This window comes from Hippopotamus amphibius, unplaced genomic scaffold (assembly GCF_030028045.1).
Source record: "Hippopotamus amphibius kiboko isolate mHipAmp2 unplaced genomic scaffold, mHipAmp2.hap2 H_1, whole genome shotgun sequence".
In the NCBI taxonomy this organism is placed as follows: domain Eukaryota; kingdom Metazoa; phylum Chordata; class Mammalia; order Artiodactyla; family Hippopotamidae; genus Hippopotamus; species Hippopotamus amphibius.
This window is the reverse complement of record NW_026648280.1, coordinates 2,864,264-2,882,788: the sequence shown is the minus strand read 5'-3', so window position 1 is coordinate 2,882,788 and position 18,525 is coordinate 2,864,264. Positions and strand designations below refer to the sequence as shown.

General features: G+C 60.5%; 3 protein-coding genes across 5 annotated transcripts; 2 read left to right on the top strand and 1 right to left on the bottom strand.

The window, feature by feature from the left end:
- Positions 1–328: 328 nt before the first annotated feature.
- Positions 329–3,548, top strand: UBE2M (ubiquitin conjugating enzyme E2 M). Its single transcript, XM_057719504.1, has 6 exons — positions 329–961; positions 2,093–2,187; positions 2,310–2,348; positions 2,462–2,565; positions 2,874–2,937; positions 3,023–3,548. Exons 1-6 carry the CDS (start codon positions 853–855, stop codon positions 3,161–3,163), a joined length of 552 nt encoding a protein of 183 aa, XP_057575487.1. The 5' UTR covers positions 329–852; the 3' UTR covers positions 3,164–3,548.
- Positions 3,549–3,971: 423 nt separating this feature from the next.
- Positions 3,972–7,031, top strand: CHMP2A (charged multivesicular body protein 2A). 2 transcript variants are annotated; one of them, XM_057719502.1, is made up of 6 exons: positions 3,972–4,353; positions 5,070–5,279; positions 6,178–6,357; positions 6,431–6,561; positions 6,647–6,708; positions 6,824–7,026. In XM_057719502.1, exons 1-6 carry the CDS (start codon positions 4,132–4,134, stop codon positions 6,949–6,951), a joined length of 933 nt encoding a protein of 310 aa, XP_057575485.1. In that variant the 5' UTR covers positions 3,972–4,131; the 3' UTR covers positions 6,952–7,026. The 2 variants fall into 2 exon arrangements, with proteins under 2 accessions (XP_057575485.1, XP_057575484.1); XM_057719501.1 differs by having other exon boundaries at positions 4,184–4,353; positions 5,066–5,279; positions 6,824–7,031.
- A 669-nt stretch (positions 7,032–7,700) lies between these two features.
- Positions 7,701–14,103, bottom strand: TRIM28 (tripartite motif containing 28). 2 transcript variants are annotated; one of them, XM_057719449.1, is made up of 17 exons: positions 13,440–14,103; positions 12,969–13,081; positions 12,624–12,759; positions 10,838–10,973; positions 10,645–10,761; positions 10,424–10,538; positions 10,122–10,268; positions 9,912–10,026; positions 9,724–9,830; positions 9,590–9,626; positions 9,464–9,509; positions 9,140–9,383; positions 8,732–9,051; positions 8,529–8,652; positions 8,360–8,446; positions 8,140–8,277; positions 7,701–8,054 (listed from the first exon to the last, which is right to left on the bottom strand). In XM_057719449.1, the coding sequence occupies exons 1-17, from the start codon at positions 13,801–13,803 to the stop codon at positions 7,878–7,880; spliced, it is 2,523 nt and encodes an 840-aa protein (XP_057575432.1). In that variant the 5' UTR covers positions 13,804–14,103; the 3' UTR covers positions 7,701–7,877. The 2 variants fall into 2 exon arrangements, with proteins under 2 accessions (XP_057575432.1, XP_057575433.1); XM_057719450.1 differs by having other exon boundaries at positions 12,624–12,756.
- Positions 14,104–18,525: the final 4,422 nt, after the last annotated feature.

Here is an 18,525-nt window from a genome sequence, read left to right as displayed (position 1 = left end):
TCTGTGACCCCCAGGGGCAAGTACCAGGTTTGGTCCGTCTACGCTGCCGTCCGCACGAGTGCAAGTGGAAATGGCTGGACTGCAACCGCAGCGGCCCGCATCTGCCCCACTTAAAGATGGCGGCGACACCGCCCCGCTCCCCTGGACCCGCCGGCGTCCCCGGAAGTGACCGGCCCGGCCTGGCCCGCACGAACGGAAATACCCGAGCCTGGCCGAAAGCGCCCGATCCCCAAGTCCCTTCGCGGAGCAACGCGGGGCGGCGGCAGCGGCTGCGCAAGCGCACAGCGAAGGCCGGGCGGGAAGAGCCGAAGCGGGCAGGCGACGGAAATATCCGAAGCGGTGGGGCACCCGAGGCCGTTGCGGACCTCAGTACCGAAGCCGCTGCTGCCGCGGAAGCCGACCCTCTTCCAGTACACGGCCGTCGCCACTGCAGCCCCCGCCTCCCCTTCCGCCTCGAGCCGCACCCCCCTCGCTAAGGGAGCGAGTGAACGGACCAACTGCGCGGCCTAAGGACCCCGCGTCAGGAGCCGCAGCTGGGCCTGAGGACACCCAAGCCGGCGGGGGGGGGGGGAGAGAGAGCGGCGGGGGGGGCGTGGCCGAGCGGGCCCGAGAACAGCCGAGTGGGTCCGAGCACCGCCGAGCGAGCCCGAGGCGCCGGGCCAGGCCGGAGCCGACTACGGGAGCCGACGCGGGCCGCGCGGTGGGCGCGGAGCGGCGCGGCAGGCCGGGCGGGCGGCGGCAGCAGCTGAAGAGGCCGCGGCGGCGGGTCCGAGTGGCGGAGGCGGCGGCGGGGGGCCGGGTGGCCGGGGTCCCGGGCCCCGCAGCGGCGGCAGCGGCGGCGGCGGCGGCAGGATGATCAAGCTGTTCTCGCTGAAGCAGCAGAAGAAGGAGGAGGAGTCGGCGGGCGGCACCAAGGGCAGCAGCAAGAAGGCGTCGGCGGCGCAGCTGCGGATCCAAAAGGGTAGGGACTCGGGATGGGGGTGGAGGTCGGAGGTCAGGGCCCGGCTTGGGGTGATGTAGGAGTCAGGTGTAGGGTAATGCGGTCGCCAGGGGTCAGAGGCGTCGGAAATGGGGGGGGCTGCGGGTGTGGGGATCGGAGATCACGGCCTGGGGATTGAGGGATCAGGGGTGGGGTAATACAGTCACTGGCGTGGTCAGAAATGGGGGGCCGAGAATGGAGCATTACGGGTATTTGGAAAGCAGGACGTCTGATATTAGGGACCGAGAATCTCAGGGTGGCAGTGGGGGCGGGGACCGGGAACTCTAGAGTCTGGGAGAGCAGACGGGAACCTGGGTGACAAGCAGAGGAGATATGGATAGTGGAGGCCGAGGACTGAGGATCCGAGTGGGAGGTTTAGTATATTATGTTGGGGCCACTGGGAATCAGAGGCAGGCGTGGTGAAGTAGGTTCTGGGGCCTGGGTTTCGTGGGGCTGGGGGGGGTCACGTGGCAATTTGGGGTGACAGGAGGAGGAGGGAGGGATAGTGGATGCCGGAGATTAGATATAGGAGTTGGGTTGGGTTTAGACTAGCATGCTGTATCTGCTGAACATGTTATAGTCAGAATAGTATAGAGTAGGAGATCTGGGAACTCACAGATCTGGGGGTCAGATGGGAACCTGCGTTTGGGATGACAGGCAGAAAGAGGAGTATATGCTCGGTGGGGACCAGAGATTGGAGAGGGGATAAGGTCTTTGAGTTTGGGCAGACAAGCGGGGACTCCTCTAGATCCTGGGTTTCGGGTAGTCAGAGGTTCTTGGAGGGCACATGGCAGTTGGGGCATTTAGGAGCTGGGTTGGGAGGACGCAAGTGTTGGGTGCTGGGACTTAGGGCTGTGGATTCAGAAGAGTTGTAGCTTACCCTAGGCCAAGAGCTCAAGCACTGCCACCATTTGCGGTGTTCTGTAGATCCAGAAGAGCCTGCTGGGGAGCAGAAAGAGCAGAGAGAGGGTTGGGGATGTGGCCCACTGCCCAGGACAGAGCCAGGGTCCTGGAGAAGGCTGTGGGGGCTCTTCTGGCACCTGCACCTGCCCTGAGCACCCTCCTCTCTCTCCCTTTGCCTCTCTGTTTCCCTTTTCTGCTGTGAAAATCCAGACATAAACGAGCTGAATCTGCCCAAGACGTGTGACATCAGCTTCTCAGATCCAGACGACCTCCTCAACTTCAAGCTGGTTATCTGTCCTGATGAGGTGAGGGCACACTCAACTGGACTCCCAGGCACAGCGGGTGGCCCCACCTCAGGTAGGGATACCTGGTTCACCTGCCAGGCCTTGCAGGGTAGGGTCTTAACTCCTCTTCTCTTCCTTCACAGGGCTTCTACAAGAGCGGGAAGTTTGTGTTCAGTTTTAAGGTGAGTCTCAGGTGGGCTGGGGTGGCTCCCTAGGCTGAGGAAGCAGCAGCGGAGGTCCCAGCCAGGTACTGCTGGGACACCTATCCACCTCCCCTTTCTTTTCCTGGAGCCAGGTGGGCCAGGGTTACCCGCATGACCCCCCCAAGGTGAAGTGTGAGACGATGGTTTATCACCCCAACATTGACCTCGAGGGCAACGTCTGCCTCAACATCCTCAGGTGAGGGCACTAGCCCTCCACTGCTCTCCCCAGCCCTCTCTGCCAGGCCCTCCCCGTGGCCTTGCACTACACCTGTCTTTGTCCATTCCTTCCCCCTTGTGTGTGTGTCCCTCTGTCTCTTCATCTCCACATTTTTTTCCTCGCGGCTTGACCTTGGCTTTCTCCCTGGCCTGTCCTTCTCTGCACCCTCCTGCTAGCTGGTCCCATCCACACTGTCCCGTGCCCCGGGCCTGACCTGTCCGGTCCCAGCAGGGCCTGTGGTGGCTGCCCCCTCACCAGCCCCTGACTGTGGTTCTCTTTGCCCACAGAGAGGACTGGAAGCCTGTCCTCACGATAAACTCCATAATTTATGGCCTGCAGTATCTCTTCTTGGTGAGTAGGGGTGGGGGGGCTGGGGCTGGGGGAGGTTGGCCCTCTGCCCCTTGAGCTTGTTGACCCCCACCCATACTGGCCACAGGAGCCCAACCCTGAAGACCCACTGAACAAGGAAGCCGCCGAGGTCCTGCAGAACAACCGGAGGCTGTTTGAGCAGAACGTGCAGCGCTCCATGCGGGGTGGCTATATCGGCTCCACCTACTTCGAGCGCTGCCTGAAATAGGGCTGGCGCATACCCACCCCTGCCAGGGCCACCAGCCCCGGCGTCCCCTGCAAATAAATATTTATTGGGGGCCACAGGTTGGGGGCATGGGGCAGCTGGTCGGGCAATCCCATGCCCTGGCCTGCCACCCCTCCCTGCCACCCGCTCCTAGTTTTTTTTTTTTTTTTTTAAACCACCATGTGATTAAGGTCGGCGCTGCCTCCCCCCGACCCGCTCAGCGATGGGAAATGAATTGGCTTGTCTAGCCCCCCGCTGGGTGCTGTCCAGCCCCCCTACTCTGGGCTCTGGGATGGGTGGCCAAGGGGACTGGGTGGCTGGGGACCTGGCACCCCACCCCTCCACCACTGGAGGACCCACCAGGCTATTAAAGGGGAATGTTACTGCATGGCCTCTGCCTCTTCCTTTTGTGGGATGGGAGGGGCAGGTGATGTCCAGCAGCGTTCCTGCAGCAAGAGTGTTGGGAGTTATGTGCTCACAGGTGGCATGAGTGCTCCCCCTTCCCCTGTCAGCAGGCTTCCCAGTGCCTGGGACAACCCTGGGAATGCGGGGGGTGGGGGGACACCAAGCCCCAGGCCTCGGGCTGGGTGGAATGAATCCCACTCCGGGACAACGGAGGGGCAGGAGCCAGTAAGCACTCGCTTTCTGGCCAGTAAGGCAGCATAAGCGAAAGGCCGCACCGTCTGTTCCATCCCCCTCTGCTATGAGTGAGCCAGAGGAGAACGCTGCCTGGTGCCACGGGATGCCTGAGGTCCAGAAACATCAGCGAGCCCTCTGGGTCCCTCAGATGAGCGGGGCCCTACAGTGGGTGACGTGCTGGGGTGCAGGACCTCCGGGTGGCTGGACAGAAGGCGCCCCAAAAGGCGCCAACCCTACTGGGACCAGGACCCCGGCCACAGCTCGGCTCTTTTAAGGGGGGCTTGAACGTGCGGAACGCCGAGCCTGCGGCAGAGAAACGGAAGCTGGTGCGCATGCGCCTGGTGTCGGCCGGGTCTCCGGCGAGTGCGCACGCGCGCTCTTGTCCCCGCCCAGCATTCCGGTCGCCGGCGGGGCGTGTGACGTCAGGCAGTTTAATCCGGAAACGGCGGCGGAGGCCGAGGCGACAGAACCAGGGTGTCGTTGGTGGGCGCTCCAGGGCTCGGAGCGAGAGGAGCGTGACCCGGAAACGGAAGCAAGTCCCCATCCCAACTCCGGTGAGTGGCCCCTACTGGGGCGCGGGCCCTGGGTGGGCGTGTGGGCGGCGGCGTACGAGGGCCTCGCCCCTCCCTGGGACGCTGCCTCGTTATCAGGGTCCCCCAAGCTGTCTTCCCTTCGGTGCTCAAGATCCCGAAAAGACCCCTAGACCTTCCTGGGTGAACAAGGCACCGCAGCACCTAGCATCGCGTCCTCCGTACAGGAGTCCCCAACGCCCCCCAACCTTATTCTCCGCACCCACATTCCCTCAGCGTCTAGGACCCCCATCCCAAACCGAATGCCATCCATGCGCGGTCAGCTTCAGAGCCCCCCACACCCACCCTGTCTCTGGCACCTCCTCCTGTCAGGGACCCTCTCAATCACCCTGTTTTTGGCGCCCAGGGTTCCAAGTGCCGCCCACCCACACAGGGCCGTCTCTAGTCTCAGTCCATCGGACATTCCAGGGCCTCTTCCCAGGGTCTGGAGGAGATGGACGCCTTGAACCTCCGTGGGGGCACTGTGATGGAGGAGGGGCTGGGGTGGGCACGTTGTCCGCACTCACGTCCCTGGGGCTACCCAGGTTCCAGGCGCCACTCTTCTGGCCTTCCACTCACGCCTTTTCTCCCTGCTCCCGCCTTCCCATTTTGAGAGCCCCCATCTGTCCCCGCCCATCCACACTGCAACCCCAGCTCTGCCTCAGGCCCTCATTCTGGGCCTCACACCACCCTGCAGCAAGGCTTCACACTTCCCCCCGGCCTACCGGTGGGATTCTGCGGCCATGGACCTGTTGTTTGGGCGCCGGAAGACACCTGAGGAGCTGCTGCGGCAGAACCAGCGCGCCCTGAACCGCGCCATGCGAGAGCTGGACCGTGAGCGACAGAAGCTAGAGACCCAGGAGAAGAAAATCATTGCAGACATCAAGAAAATGGCCAAGCAGGGCCAGATGGTAAGCTGGATTGGGCACGGGCTGGAATACAGGGCCAGTGCTGTTGCTTGGTGTGACACTGGGACTGCCCGAAACTGGACAAAGAGAACCAGGGAGGTGCTTCTAGGGAAATGAAGAGTTGAGTGGGGCTTTCCCTAGTTTCAGGGTCCAGAAAAGGCTGCCTCTGTGGAAGTGATATCAGAGCCGAGAGAGTGAGCCCGTGAAGATCCCAAGCGGCAACTGTCAGATAGAACAGCAGATGGTAGATGAGGGAGTGATGGGTGAGCTCAGAGGAGTGGATGTGGGCCAGACCCCATGGAATCGTGGACCACCGTGGGAGCTGAGGGCTGAGTTAAAGGATTTACTTCAAGAGAGATGTGGCATGGGATACACTGGCCCTGGTGGCCCGTGAGCAAAGAGATGGACATGGCCTGAACCAGTAGGGGGGGGGCACCTTCGTTGGGTGAGAGTTTTGGCCTGAGCAGCTGTGTTAAGGAGTTCCGCTTCTTGGGATGGGCAGAGCAAGGAAGAGCTTTGGGGAGGAAGTCAAAGCTGATCTTTGGATACGTTCATGTGTGAATCAGGATCTCGTTCTTGAGGTGAGGGCCTGTGTGAGGTCGAGGGAGAGACACATTCTTTGGCCAGGACAGAAATTCAGGAATGGATGTTGACTCTAGATGTGTAGAGAAAAAGACTCCTGAAGGGTGGGCCCTGTCTTTCTTCCTGATTTCTGGATCAGAGGTGAGAAGCCTGCAGAGGAGTCCGTGCAGTGGTGACCCCAGACACATGAGGGCGAGAGGGAGCAGTGACCACTGGAAGCAGGCAGACAGGAGCCCCCTGAAAGCCTCAGTGGGCATGGTGGAGTGGGAGTGAGCATATTCCCAAGGATTGCTCCCTGCCACCTCTGTCCACTCCTCAGGACGCTGTGCGTATCATGGCAAAAGACCTGGTGCGCACGAGGCGGTACGTGAGAAAGTTTGTGTTGATGCGGGCCAACATCCAGGCTGTGTCCCTCAAGATCCAGACACTCAAGTCTAACAACTCAATGGCACAAGCCATGAAGGGCGTCACCAAGGCCATGGGCACCATGAACAGACAGGTGCGCCTCTCCCGATCCCCCCCCCTGCCCCTGCTAACCTCAGGGGCCAGACTCACCCTCCTCCCACTTCCAGCTGAAGTTGCCCCAGATCCAGAAGATCATGATGGAGTTTGAGCGGCAGGCGGAGATTATGGACATGAAGGAGGAGATGATGAACGATGCCATTGACGACGCCATGGGTGACGAGGACGATGAAGAGGAGAGGTTGGGAGACAGCGGGCAGGGGGTGGGGATGGATGCCTGGCCCCCGTGTACACCTGACCCTCACAGAGTTCTCTTTCTTACCTAGTGACGCAGTTGTAGCCCAGGTCCTGGACGAGCTGGGGTTGAGCCTGACAGATGAGCTGTCAAGTGAGTGTTCAGACCTTGGGCCCTGTCCTACCCGCAGCCCAGCCACGGGCCCAACCCTCCCTCTCCCCGCAGTCCTTTCTGCAGGGGCTCTCTTCCTAACCCTCATTCTCTGCAGACCTCCCCTCCACCGGAGGTTCCCTCAGTGTGGCTGCCAGTGGGAAGAAAGCAGAGGCTGCAGCCTCCGCCCTAGTCGATGCAGATGCAGACCTGGAGGAGCGGCTCAAGAACCTTCGAAGGGACTGACTGCCCACCATGCCACCCCAGGAGCCCAGTGGAGGGCCCAGCATTTTCATTGTACCTTCTGTAATAAAACAGATTAGACAATAGTTCTGGACCTGTGTGACGAGCCTGATGTGAGCCACGCCAGGTTAGGGAGTCCAGCAGTGTGGCTGAGGCAGGAGGCACTCAGGCGGGGCTTGGTAACGTGTGCCGGATCAGACGGGATATGGGCTAGAGAGAGCTGGAATTGTTTCACCTCACCAGGAGTAGACAGGCCAAGCCCACCCCGGCCTTCAGGGCTTGGGAGGTGAAGGTAAGCTGTGGACACTGGCCCAGCACTCCCAAGGTGGCAGGCCCTCTGGATATCCTGTAGAATCCCAGGGGTCCAGGCCTGTCCCCCAGAGATACAATGCCCAGCTCCATTCAGCCCACCCAGCTCACTTTGATTCCTTGTCTGATTATGAGAAACAGTTACAGCCCAAGTCCAGCAAGCACTTGGGAAGGAACTAGCCACCACGCAGAATGTGCCCTGCCTGCCCACAGATTAGCCTGGGTCTGCTTACCTACCATGTGACCCCCCCCCCCCCCCGCCCACCAGACACTCCCCACATCACAAAGGGCCCAGGAGGGATGCTGTTTCCACTCCCTGGACACCCAGGAGGCTGGAGACAAGTGCCCCACCCCGCTTCAGCCCAACAGGGTTTTGGTGAGGAACTGATAACAAGCAGAGACCAAGCCCCCGGAACCACTGCCCCCACCAACCAAGGCCTAAGTAACTGGTGAAGTTTTTATTAAATCCACAGAAGTAAAAACCATATTGTGAGGGGCTGGGGTATGGGCCACCAAGGAGTGGGAGCCAAGCCACCGGAGGGAGAAGGAATAGAAGAGGGAAGAGGGGTGACAGGACAGAGAACAGAGCCAGGTCAGGGTGGCTCAGGGACTGCCCAGCCTCAGGGGCCATCACCAGGGCCACTGGACAGGTCCTGGGCACTCAGGCCAGCACCAGGCAGGCTCAGCGGTGGGGGCTCCACCAGCACAGCGGAGAACTTGGTGTCACCGAAGGCCTCGTTCATGCGCGTCTCAAAGAAGCGCTGCAGGCCAATGATGGACTGCACATCGGCCTTGTCCTGGTGGGCAGATGACAGTGGATGGGTCCGAGCTCTCCCACCTCTCTGCCCCCAGCCTCTCCTCCCCAGACCCCCACTGACTCACCTCTGTCAGCTTGTTGAACTGCTTGAACATGCGGCCCACATCCTGGGCAAACTCCTGTGGGGAGCTGTAGGGGGGCGACAACTTCTCCTGGAGGCGGGCTCGGATCAGGGTCAAGTCCAGGGTGCCGCCGGGCTGATCCTGCAGGCAGAGGCCAAGGGTGAAATGAAGGTGGGGCCCAACAGCCCCAGCACCACCCACCCTCCCAAGTCCCAGAACTCACCAGGGAGAAGGTGGAGTCAGTCGCCAGCTGGTGCAAGGGCCGGCAGGGCTCGTGGCAGAAGAGGGCCAGCAGGACGCGCTCACACTTCTGCAGATATTACACGAACATCAGCGCTGTAGGGGAGTTGCGGGGCTGCTGGCCAAACCAAGGGAGTGCGCCCCACCCTCACCTGCTGGTTGGCTGGCGAGAGCTTAGCCACCACCCCAGTGCTGTCACCGCTGTCCAGGTTCAAGCTGCCATCCTCCTCCTTCAGGTCGGGTAGCACGTGGCAGAGAGAGCAGCTCCACTCCTCCCTGGAAGGAACAGAGGATGAGGGGCTGCACAGGGCCTGGCCCAGCCCGCCACCCTGCAGACCCCCACAGAGCCTCGCACCCTGGCACATCCTGCAGGGCAGGCAGGTGGCAGTCCAGGTGAAAGCAGAATTCGCACTGGTTGCACATGACCAGGTCACCTGGCTTCTGGCAGACACGGCAGATGGTGGCACTGTCATCCAGGGCGCCTGGGCCACCAGCTGGGGCTGAGGTGCCCTCTGGAGCCACCACCTCCAGGCCTGAGCTGGTGCTGCCACTGGGTGAAGCCAGGCGGGGACCCTCAGTGCCAGGGCCCTCTGCCAGGGCCATCAACACGGGCTTGGTCTCGGGGCCCTCAGTGGCAGCAGCCGGGGCTCCAATGGCAGCCTCTGTTTCTTCTTCCTGCAAGGAGGTGAGAGGTGTCCAGTGGGGTGCCCGCCTGGGCAGCACATCTTCACGTCCCAGCCATGGTCACTGGGGGCAGGCTCACCTTGACGATGGCCATGCCAGGCAGGGGTGGGGCCCCAGGGGGCGCAGTCCCAGGCTGTCCAGCAGCAGCCGCCGCAGCACCTCGCTCAATGACAATGAGATTGTAATCCTCCGTGGTGCTGCCCGGGAAGACCTTGAAGACTGGCGGCTGGCTGTCCGCCGTGAGATCCAAGTCCAAGCGTTCGAGGCTCACGCGGGGCACCTTGCGCATGAGGCCACTCACCTCACCATCACCGGGGCGGGACCTGTGGGTGTGGTTTGGTGTGGGCACCCCATCCCCACGACCACCCTGTCCCTCAGTCCACAAAAGGACAGCCACACTCACCGCTTCACCCCCGACACGTGGGGCTCTGCACTGGAGTAAGGGTCATCTGCTCAGAACACAGAAAAAACAGGTTGGGGTGGACCGAGGACACTGGAACTCTCCCATCTACCAGGCAGAGTCACTCACCTGACCCGAAGCCATAGCCTTCCTGCACCTCCATGGGCTGTGGGCAAAGCAAGTGCACCTCAGTGGGCAGGCATCCCCCAGGACCCCATGCCCCTCTCCTCCCCCTATGGTCCCCGGTCCCCTCCTCTGCTCACCTGGCTACTGCCAGAGCCCTGCTTGCTCAGAGGCCCTGGAGCCCGAGGAGGTGCCATGGGCGCAGGGCCTGTGGAGTTGGTACCAGGACGTTCTGCCACGATCTTGCCTGCGGTAAGGAGGTAAAATACCGTAAGAAGGTGCAGGGCCTAGGATGGCAGGGTGCAGCAAGAGAAAGACAGAAACACACCAAAGGCCTCTGCGCTCTTGGTCCAGGCGTTGAGGTCCCACTGGAACTTCATCTCGCCATGTGGCTCCACAGGGTCCACAATCATCTTAAGGGCCCGGTGCAGCTGGAAGTAGATCTGGGGGTGGACAGCACATGGACAGTGAACAGGGCTCCAGAGTCTTGGGAGGTGCCTACCTGGACCCCACCACCTGGGTGCCCACCAGTACACACCAGCTTCTTGGAAAGCAGCAGCGCAGTGTTGTTGTCACTCTCCAGAGCCCAAGAGGCAAAGCGCAGGATGTGTTCCTGGTGCTTCTGGATCTTGGTCATGGTCCAGTGCTGCCGCTCCAGGCGCTCCTGCTGCCCCTCAGTCACCTTCTGCAGGTGGAGGGCAGGGGGGGTCAAGGAGGACACTGAGCACGAAACCTCTCCCCACCCAAGGAGAGCACCAGCAGCCAGCAGAGGGCGCCAAACCCCAGGATGCCTCCACTAGAGACAGTGAACGTCCCCAGAGGAGGACCTCGCAGGGGTACCTGGGCATCGTTGACCAGCACACGGCCCCGCTTGTTCAATTCCTTCATGATCTGCAGGATGGCCATCTTAACGTCCACCTGCACACGCTTCTGTACGTCAGACACTTGGCGGATCCTGGGTGGCAGAGTGGGTGAGGTCAGGGCTAGTCAGTCCGGTGCTCACCCAAGGACCTCCCCCCACAGCGCTGGCATCCATACTTGGCACCGGCATCCACACTTACGAGCTGCGAACCTCCTTGGTGTTCTTCTGCAATGTCGCATGCTTATCCCCGAGGCGCTTCACCAGTGAGGCCAGGAGCTTGCGCTGGTTCCTCACAGCATCCTCCAGGAACTGGTACCTGAGAACAAACAGAGGTGGGCCCAGGCGCCCAGCCCAGAACAGGCAGCACCCACCCACCACGCCTCAGGACTCACTGGTGGTCCTTGTGGGCGTTAAGCTGGCAGTCCCGGCAGGTGAGGGTGTCGCAGCTCTCGCAGAACAGCACAAGGGGCTCGTGCTTGTGCACATTGCAATACACCGTGCGCTCACCATCCCTCGACTTGGCCGGTCCTGGGGAATGGGATCTATGAAGCAGGAGCTCATCCTCACCACCTCCAACTCAAGGAGCAGACAGAGATTGGAGCCTCACTTCCTGCCTGTCCTGCAACCCCGGGCTATCTTCTGGAAGAACCCAGAGGGCCTACAGCAGTAGACAGGGAAGAGCCCAGATCCCTGCTCTCAAAACCCTCTGCCCTAAGCCTGACCAAAAGAACCACACCCCCATCCTTTCAGCTTCTGTATAAGGCTGATAACTTCTGATAGAAGAAACCTCATCGCTGTTCCCTCTACTGAAACCTCCTCCAGGTGGCCACTCAAGAAAGCTCCTCCACCTCTGAACCCCGCCCCCCGCCACTGGGCTTCCTTTCTCCTCCACTCACAGAAGATCTTGTCCAGCAGGAGAGTGGATTCTGGCTACTCTGGCATCCCAGTACACACAACATTTGCTTTCTGCCTCAGACAAAAAGCAAATCAAGGCCTAAAGACACCGTCAGGTACATTTTCCTCATAAGCCCTGCCTGGTGACCTCCCCTCTCTTCTCTGGTAAAAGGAAGCCACACCATCTTAACAACCCACAGGAGGCCTTGCAAAGTGTTCTCAGGCTAGAGAGACATATCAGACCAAGACCCTCAGAGACGTGTCAGGCCCCTGCGCTGGGAAAAGGGTCCCAGTGCTCAGAGCAACACTCCCCAAAGACTAATACAACACCATGACCCCCATCCCTCCGCAGAGCCTGGAAAGAGCTGCCACTGGAAAAATGTTTGGGTACAGCTATCCCTCTTTCCTCCCCAATCACGTCTTGTTGCTACACCAATCCAACTTGAGACATAAGAACGTTGAGACACAGACAAGCCAAGCCTCAGCTGCCCCCTCTTGTACCCTGACCTTTGCCTAGAACCCGGGAACCCCAGAGACCCCCGCCTTCTCTTGTAGCTCCTCATGCCCCAGAGCAACCACCTCCATCCAAGTTCTCCCATGAAAACTGTCCTCTGGGCTGGAGGAAAAACAGTGCCACTATCAAAACGCCACTTACAGGGAGTTCTGGACCAGAAACCAAGCCCAAGCCCCTCTCCATAGCACTGCCAGCACGTTCACATAAAAGTCTGAAAATACTGAGCTAGACTATGAAACATCTGTCAACCAATGATAAGAACACTTCCAGCACTCACCAGTCAGTGATGGTCTGAGGACCCCAGCTGCTCGTTAAGACACAAGACCTAATGACCTCACTTTCCCCTACAGAGCCTTAAACCAAGCGCCAGAGAACCTCAGGTCCAGGAGGTCCCTCACGTCATTCCCCAACACCCTGCATGTCCCTATCTGTACACGCTGATCCCTCCACCACTAGAGGCTTACACCCTGCGGGGAAGGGGGTCCCCCTGATGAGCTTCCTCAAATCTTCTACACACCCACTATGGCACAATAAGATCCTCTGAGCACTCCCCCCACTCCCTGCCTGTGGCTCTTCCCCTTCCACCTGGACCGGCAGACACCGCCCACTGCAGCCCCAGCCTCCCCCTTTTTGAGTTCCGCCCTCAGGCCCTTCAGCTGGCACCCCCTAAAGAAACTCCCTAAGACCCTTCCACCATCTGCAACCAGCATCACAGCAGCTGAAGTCACATACAGGAGAACAGCCAGGGCAGCCCCCTCCACGCTGCATACCAGTGGAGCGCACAGTGTGGTCCTTGGTGTACTTCACCCGCTGGTGCGCCTCCACACACGTCTCACATAGCGGCTCAGAGCACTCCACACAGTAACTGGTGGCCGGAGCATTATCCTCACAGCTGGTGCAGCACTGCTGAGCAAACGCAGAGTCAGAAAAGACAGAACCACCAGAGAGATCTGCATTCAGAACCAGGAAATACAACCTGAAGAAAGGTGGTGCTTTTATTTGGCCTAAACAATCTGCCCAGAACCTTATAATATGGGAAAAGTAAACCTGGAGCTAGTACCATGCTCTGGGCTGTTGACACCTACCCATGGCAAGAGTGCTTGGGCAGAACATACCTGATTCGCATCCTGGGAATCGGTGGCAGCCTTGCTGCCACTATCGCGCATGAAGTAATTCTCCACAATATCTTTGGAGAAACACTGCTGCTTACATACTGGACAATCCACCACTGCGAATAACAAGAAAAAACAAGGCCACTGCACGGTCTCATCCAGGCTGTGACCCCATCCCCACACTGAGCCCCAACCTCCATCCCATGCGGGAGTAGGAACCAAATCCTCCCCCCCACCGGAGCAGGAACCAAACTCTTCTTTTACCAAACTTGAAACAGTCGCCCCATCTCAGTGCCCGGCCCACAGCTCACTACCCACACCCATTCGGCCAAAGACTCTTCTCCAGGTCCCTATCCTCTCGGCCAGGAGACCCCAGCTGTCGTCACGCTGGGAACGGACCCCAATCCCCGAGCCTCGTCCAGACCTAAGGCTGCGGGGTGGGGGAGGGGCCGCCCCCGGCCCGACCGCACTCACCAGCGCCGTCACCCGCCGCACCTCCGTCTCCCGAGCTGTTGGCGGCGGCAGGCGCCGCGGGCCCGAGGCAGGCGCTGCAGGCCGAGTGCAGACAGGGTAGCAGGCGCGGTTCCCTCTCGGGCCGCAGGCGCTCCCGACACACGCCGCAGTGCTCCAGCAGCTCCAGCGCCTCGCCGCCACCCCCAGCGGGCGACGATGCCGACGCCGCCGCCGCCGCCGCCGTTGAGGCCGAAGCCGAGGCCGCGGCCGAGGAGGCGGCGGCGCGCTTCTCGGCGCTTGCCGAGCCCTCACCCGGGCCCGGGCTACCGGAGGCGGCCGCCGCTGCCGCCGCCGAGGCCGCCGCCGCCGCCGCCGAGGCCGCCATTCACAAGCCGCCGGGGGGCGCCCAGCGGGGGAGGAGGGGCGCGGGGCCCGCCGCGCAGGCGCAGACGCACTCGCCGCCAACGGCTGGGCCGCTGCCGCCGCGAGGCCTAGCGCCGCCACGCGCCGCCTGGGCCGCCGCCCGCTGCGCGCGGGGCGCTGCAGAGCCCGGCCCGCCGCTGCCCTCTCTCCTGCCGCCGCCGCCGCCCACGCTTCTTCCTCAGCGGTCGCGGAGACCAGCGCCACGCGGCACGCGCAGAACCGCTCGCCCGCGCGCCCGCTCGCAGAAAGAGCCGCGGTTGGGGGGCGGGACAGAAATAACTGGCGCCGACGCCGTCGCGCACGCGTGCTGGGCAACTCTGGCCCGGGGGCGGGGCCGGGGCGGGGCCGGGGCGGGCCGCAGCCGGTGAGGCGGCGAGTACGCACGCGCCTGAGCCGGCTCCTCCCACCCTCGCCTCCAGCCTCCGCAGCACCGCCCGCGCGGCAGGGGCGGGGCATCTGCGTCGTCGCCGCCGCAGCCAGGTCCGCCGGCCGGGCGCGCGCCCGTTACTGTAGTCCCCACTCCACGCCGCTTACTGCGCACGCGCGGCGGCAGTCCGGCCCTCCCCCTCATCCCCGCCCCTTTGGCGGCCAGGGGCGGTCTCCAGTCGCTGCGTGAACCCGAGTTCCGAAGAAGGGGCGGGGCCGAGACCTAGGGAAGATGCTGGGCCCAGAGAGAGGGGCGACGGGTCCGCAACCCGCAGAGGAAGTACTTTTGTAAGCCGGGACGCAGACTTTGGGGTTTTAACCTTTTTATTGTTTAACATGAGAAACACTGAAACCTGACTACATCACAGAGATCCCAACAGGCTCAGAGCACCGAGACTGAAGTCCCTCCTGGCTCCCCAAGCGCCCCCTGCCATGTTTTAGCCAGCCGCTGCGCTGGCGTTGATGCTCTTCGAGCGGGCGGACTGAAGCGCAACAGTGGGGGAATTTTGAGGAGGGAAGCAGGGTCTGTGCGGGGAGACCCATCTGAGGGCGGAGGCAGGATCAGTAGGGAGGGGAAGCCTGCCTCCGTGGGCAGCGGGATCAGCGTGGGGGGAGGGTGTTCCTGTCTGAGGAAGGAAGCAGAGTGTCTGGGGAGAATCCTGTCAGATGGGGGAAGCTAGGCCTGGAGTGGGAATCCCGTGCGAGAGAAGCACGGTCTTTTTGTGGGCATCCAGTCTGAGGGAGCAGCAGAGTCTGTGAGGAGAATCCTGGGGCTGGAGCAGGGTCCGTGGGGGAGACAGGAGCCCGGCCTGAGCTGGGAAGTAGGGAAGCAGGGCCCCAGGCTGGAGCTGCGGGAGGAGGGGCCCTGACGGAGAGGAAAGCGAGGTCAGTGGGAGGGAATCCTGTCTGCAGTCACTAGGTGCGGAGAAAACGTGAGGCATGGGCGCCTTGGAGCTGCTGCCTGGGGTCCCTGTGCAGGGCTCCCGTCCCGGTCTCCGGAGGGGAGGCCAGGGGGAGGCTTGGGCAGCTCTGAGAGGACGCAGAGACCCTGGAGGGCCGGAACCTGCAGCGCGCAGACCCTACGCCGCCTCTCGCGGGCTCGATCGCGCAAGAGCCTCGGGGGAGCGGGGTGCAGCCTCCACCCCAGCCGCCCCAGGAGCCCAACACGCGGTGGCGGTAGTGGAAACGCGTCCGGCGCTGCTTTTGTTCCCGCAGGGCCTGGGGGGCCGCGGGGCTTTGTCTCTGCGCCTGCCTTTGTTCCTGCTCGAATGCGGCCCCCAAATCCGGGCCCCGCCCCCCGCCCCGCCCCTTCAGCTGCAGGGGCGCCCACCCCGCCGGGTCCGCGCGAGGCCCCTCCCCCCCGACTGACCCGCCCCCGCGCAACCCCTCCTCCGAGGCCTAGGCCGCAGACCCTCACCTTCTTCCTCCGAAAACTGGCCAGCGAAGTGGCTCATAGCGCACAAGATGAGGTGCGGAATCCTTTAGTAACATTTGCTAAGCACTTTCCATGACCCCAGCCGCACGCTGCGCTGGGCCCCAAAATCACCGGGCTGCGTGGGGCAGGGATGAGCCGTACCTACGCTGGTGTTCACCCCCCGCCGCACCGCCCCGCCCGGCAGACGCGGGGGTGTCAGGGACCAGGCAGGCAGGGGAAGTCGGTGATGGTAAAAAGCGTAGGAGTCGGGGCTGCCTCCAAACAGCTGGCAGAACACGTGCAAAGTCCCTGAGGCAGACAGGCACACGGGGAGCAGGAGCAGTGACAGGAGGAGTGGCCGGGGTGCCTAGAGGGTGCTGGACAGCTGCCTGGGGATACGTTGGGTCCTCCGGTTGCCCCTGCTTAGGGTCCCTTCACTAGACTCTGGCAGCTGTTCCAGAACAGCATCCGTGGAGGCAGGTTCAACGGTAAGTCAGACTCAGGCACACTCAGGGAAGCACAAGGGGGCATCCTGGGACTGGCCAAGCCAGAGTGGACACACAGGAGGGCAAGGCCAGGCCAGAACCCTCCCTCAGAGATCCTCTCCGAGGAGCCTGTCCAGAGGTGAATGACAGGACATGGGCACGTATTGAGTTTGCCCCAGTGGGCCAGCGTCACTGTATACTCTCATCCCCTTTGTTCCTTGTCCACCCTTTACAACATCTCACCCTTTCCAACCCTGCACCACTGGAAACTGTCTATATTCTGGCTTTGCAGACAGGACTCAAGGGGTGAAGCAATGTGTAGGAGGTGCCAGCCAGACCACCACCCTTTGTGGGCACGCACCTGCAGACAGCCATCCTTACTGTCTCTTCACTTCCCAGACTCCACGCTTGCACAGGACTCTCCCTCCAACCTTCAGGTGTCACGCCCAAAGCCACTTCCTGGGGAAGCCTTACAGCTGCATCACTAGGATCTCTTTCTCTGTCTTCACAGGTTTCATTTGGGAACTAGATGGTTGTTATAGTTGCACAACATCATGAATGTACTTAATGCCACTGAATTGTATACTTAAAAAGAGTTGAAATGGCAATTTTGTGTGTATTTTACCACACACATAAAAATCATATTTTGATAAGTCTGTCCCTTCTGACCTCTGACCTCACCGCTCAGCTCCAAGACACATAGGCCCACCTGTTGTTCCTGCTCATAGCCTCTGCACTTGCTGTTCCTTCTACCCAGGACGTTCTTCCCACTTCCCTTTCTGGCTTGCTCCTTCTCTTCCGTCACACTTCAACTAGAGAGAATCACAAGGACATGAGCTCCAAACTGTTTACGTCACTGCTGCATCTGCCATGTCTTGCTGGGGGCCTGCTCCACAGTGGGCACTCAGTGAGTGAAAGGACAAACAAATGCATGAAGATGATGACTGTCTCGACCCTGCCAGTTGTGTAGGCTACAAGATGAGGTTTGAGTTTTATTACTTCTTAAACTTTTTTTCATTGTGTTAAAATTCACATAATATCAAATCCATCGATTTTGCTATTTTGAAGTGTAAGTTCAGTGGTATTTCATACACTCACAGTGTTGTGCAGCCACCAGTTCATCTAATTCCAGAACATTTTCATCACCCCAAAAGGAAACCCTGTATCCATCAGCACTTACTCCCCGTTCCTGCTTCCACCAGCCCTGGCAATGACTAATCTGCTTTATGTTTCTGTGAACTTTTAAACCATTTGACGGAGGCTATGATATGTAGAGAAAAGCATACACGTAGTATGTACAGTGAGCACCCTTGGTAACCAGCTCTGAGAGCAAAACATGGACCATCTCTGGCTCTCAGAAGCCTTCCACGCCCCTCACAGTTGCCACCATCCTGACTTCTCCCACCCCGGACAGGCTTTCCTGGTACACAGGTGGAACCACACACGGTTTGCATGTTAGCCTCTGGCTTCTTTCCCGGAGTTCACATTTGTGTGGCTGTGTGTGGCCTTGATTCCCTCCGTGCCCAGAAATACACTACAGTTTGTTTACGTGCTCTCCTCTGGACAGTGCTTGGGCTTCCGTCCTGCTGGTGCTGTTACCGGGAGGCTGCAGCAGACCACAAGTGGCTTTCCACCCCCACCTCGCCCCACCCCTTGCCAGGCAGCTTGCGGGATCAGCCAGGGATTGAACCTGGGCCACAGCAGTGAAAGCACCAATTCGTAACCACTGGACCACCAGGGAACTCCCCGTACATGGCTTTTGGCTGGGCTTCTCTTTCACTGTAAGGGGCTAACAGAAGGTTTGAGAAGATGGCAGGATCGGATGCCCATTGCAAGGGTTCCAGGTAGGGAATGGATGGTGGGAGCTGGAAAGCAGAACGTAAGCATGCTTGCCGGCCAGGCAGAGAAGGCACTAGATCCCCTAAAGTCACCCTTGAAAATAACCAGGGTTCGGGGATTTCCTGGAGGTCCAGTGATTAGGACTTAGCACTTCCACTGCAGGGGCTATGGGTTTGATCTCAGGTCGATCCTGCAAGCTGCCTGGTGTGGCCAAAAATAAATAAATACTTAAGTAATTAATTAAATAGCTGTGGTTCCTCCTTAGTTTCCTGTGGCTACTGTAACACATTATTACAAACTTGGTACCTTAACACAAAAGTTTAATTCACAGTTCCAGAGGCCAAAATTCTGAAATCTACGTGTCAGCAGGGCCACACCTTCCTCTGAAGCCTCTAGGGGTGAATCCTCCCTTGCCTCTTCCAGCTTCTGGTGACTCCAGGGGTACCTAGACTTATGGCTGCATCATGTCAATCTTCAAGCTCAACATCTTCAAATCGCTCTCTGTTCCAACTTCATATTG

Excerpts from the sequence above, each read along its gene's own strand:
- UBE2M (XM_057719504.1), top strand. The coding sequence starts at position 853 with ATGATCAAGCTGTTCTCGCTGAAGCAGCAGAAGAAGGAGGAGGAGTCG. Across the intron at positions 2,188-2,309 it reads TGGTTATCTGTCCTGATGAG|GGCTTCTACAAGAGCGGGAA; the intron begins GTGAGGGCACAC and ends CTTCCTTCACAG. Across the intron at positions 2,938-3,022 it reads GCCTGCAGTATCTCTTCTTG|GAGCCCAACCCTGAAGACCC; the intron begins GTGAGTAGGGGT and ends TACTGGCCACAG.
- CHMP2A (XM_057719502.1), top strand. The coding sequence starts at position 4,132 with ATGCGCCTGGTGTCGGCCGGGTCTCCGGCGAGTGCGCACGCGCGCTCT. Across the intron at positions 5,280-6,177 it reads TGGCCAAGCAGGGCCAGATG|GACGCTGTGCGTATCATGGC; the intron begins GTAAGCTGGATT and ends TCCACTCCTCAG. Across the intron at positions 6,562-6,646 it reads GAGGACGATGAAGAGGAGAG|TGACGCAGTTGTAGCCCAGG; the intron begins GTTGGGAGACAG and ends TTTCTTACCTAG.
- TRIM28 (XM_057719449.1), bottom strand. The coding sequence starts at position 13,803 with ATGGCGGCCTCGGCGGCGGCGGCGGCGGCCTCGGCGGCGGCAGCGGCG. Across the intron at positions 9,052-9,139 it reads CTGGCATGGCCATCGTCAAG|GAAGAAGAAACAGAGGCTGC; the intron begins GTGAGCCTGCCC and ends ACCTCCTTGCAG. Across the intron at positions 8,055-8,139 it reads AGTTCAACAAGCTGACAGAG|GACAAGGCCGATGTGCAGTC; the intron begins GTGAGTCAGTGG and ends TCTGCCCACCAG.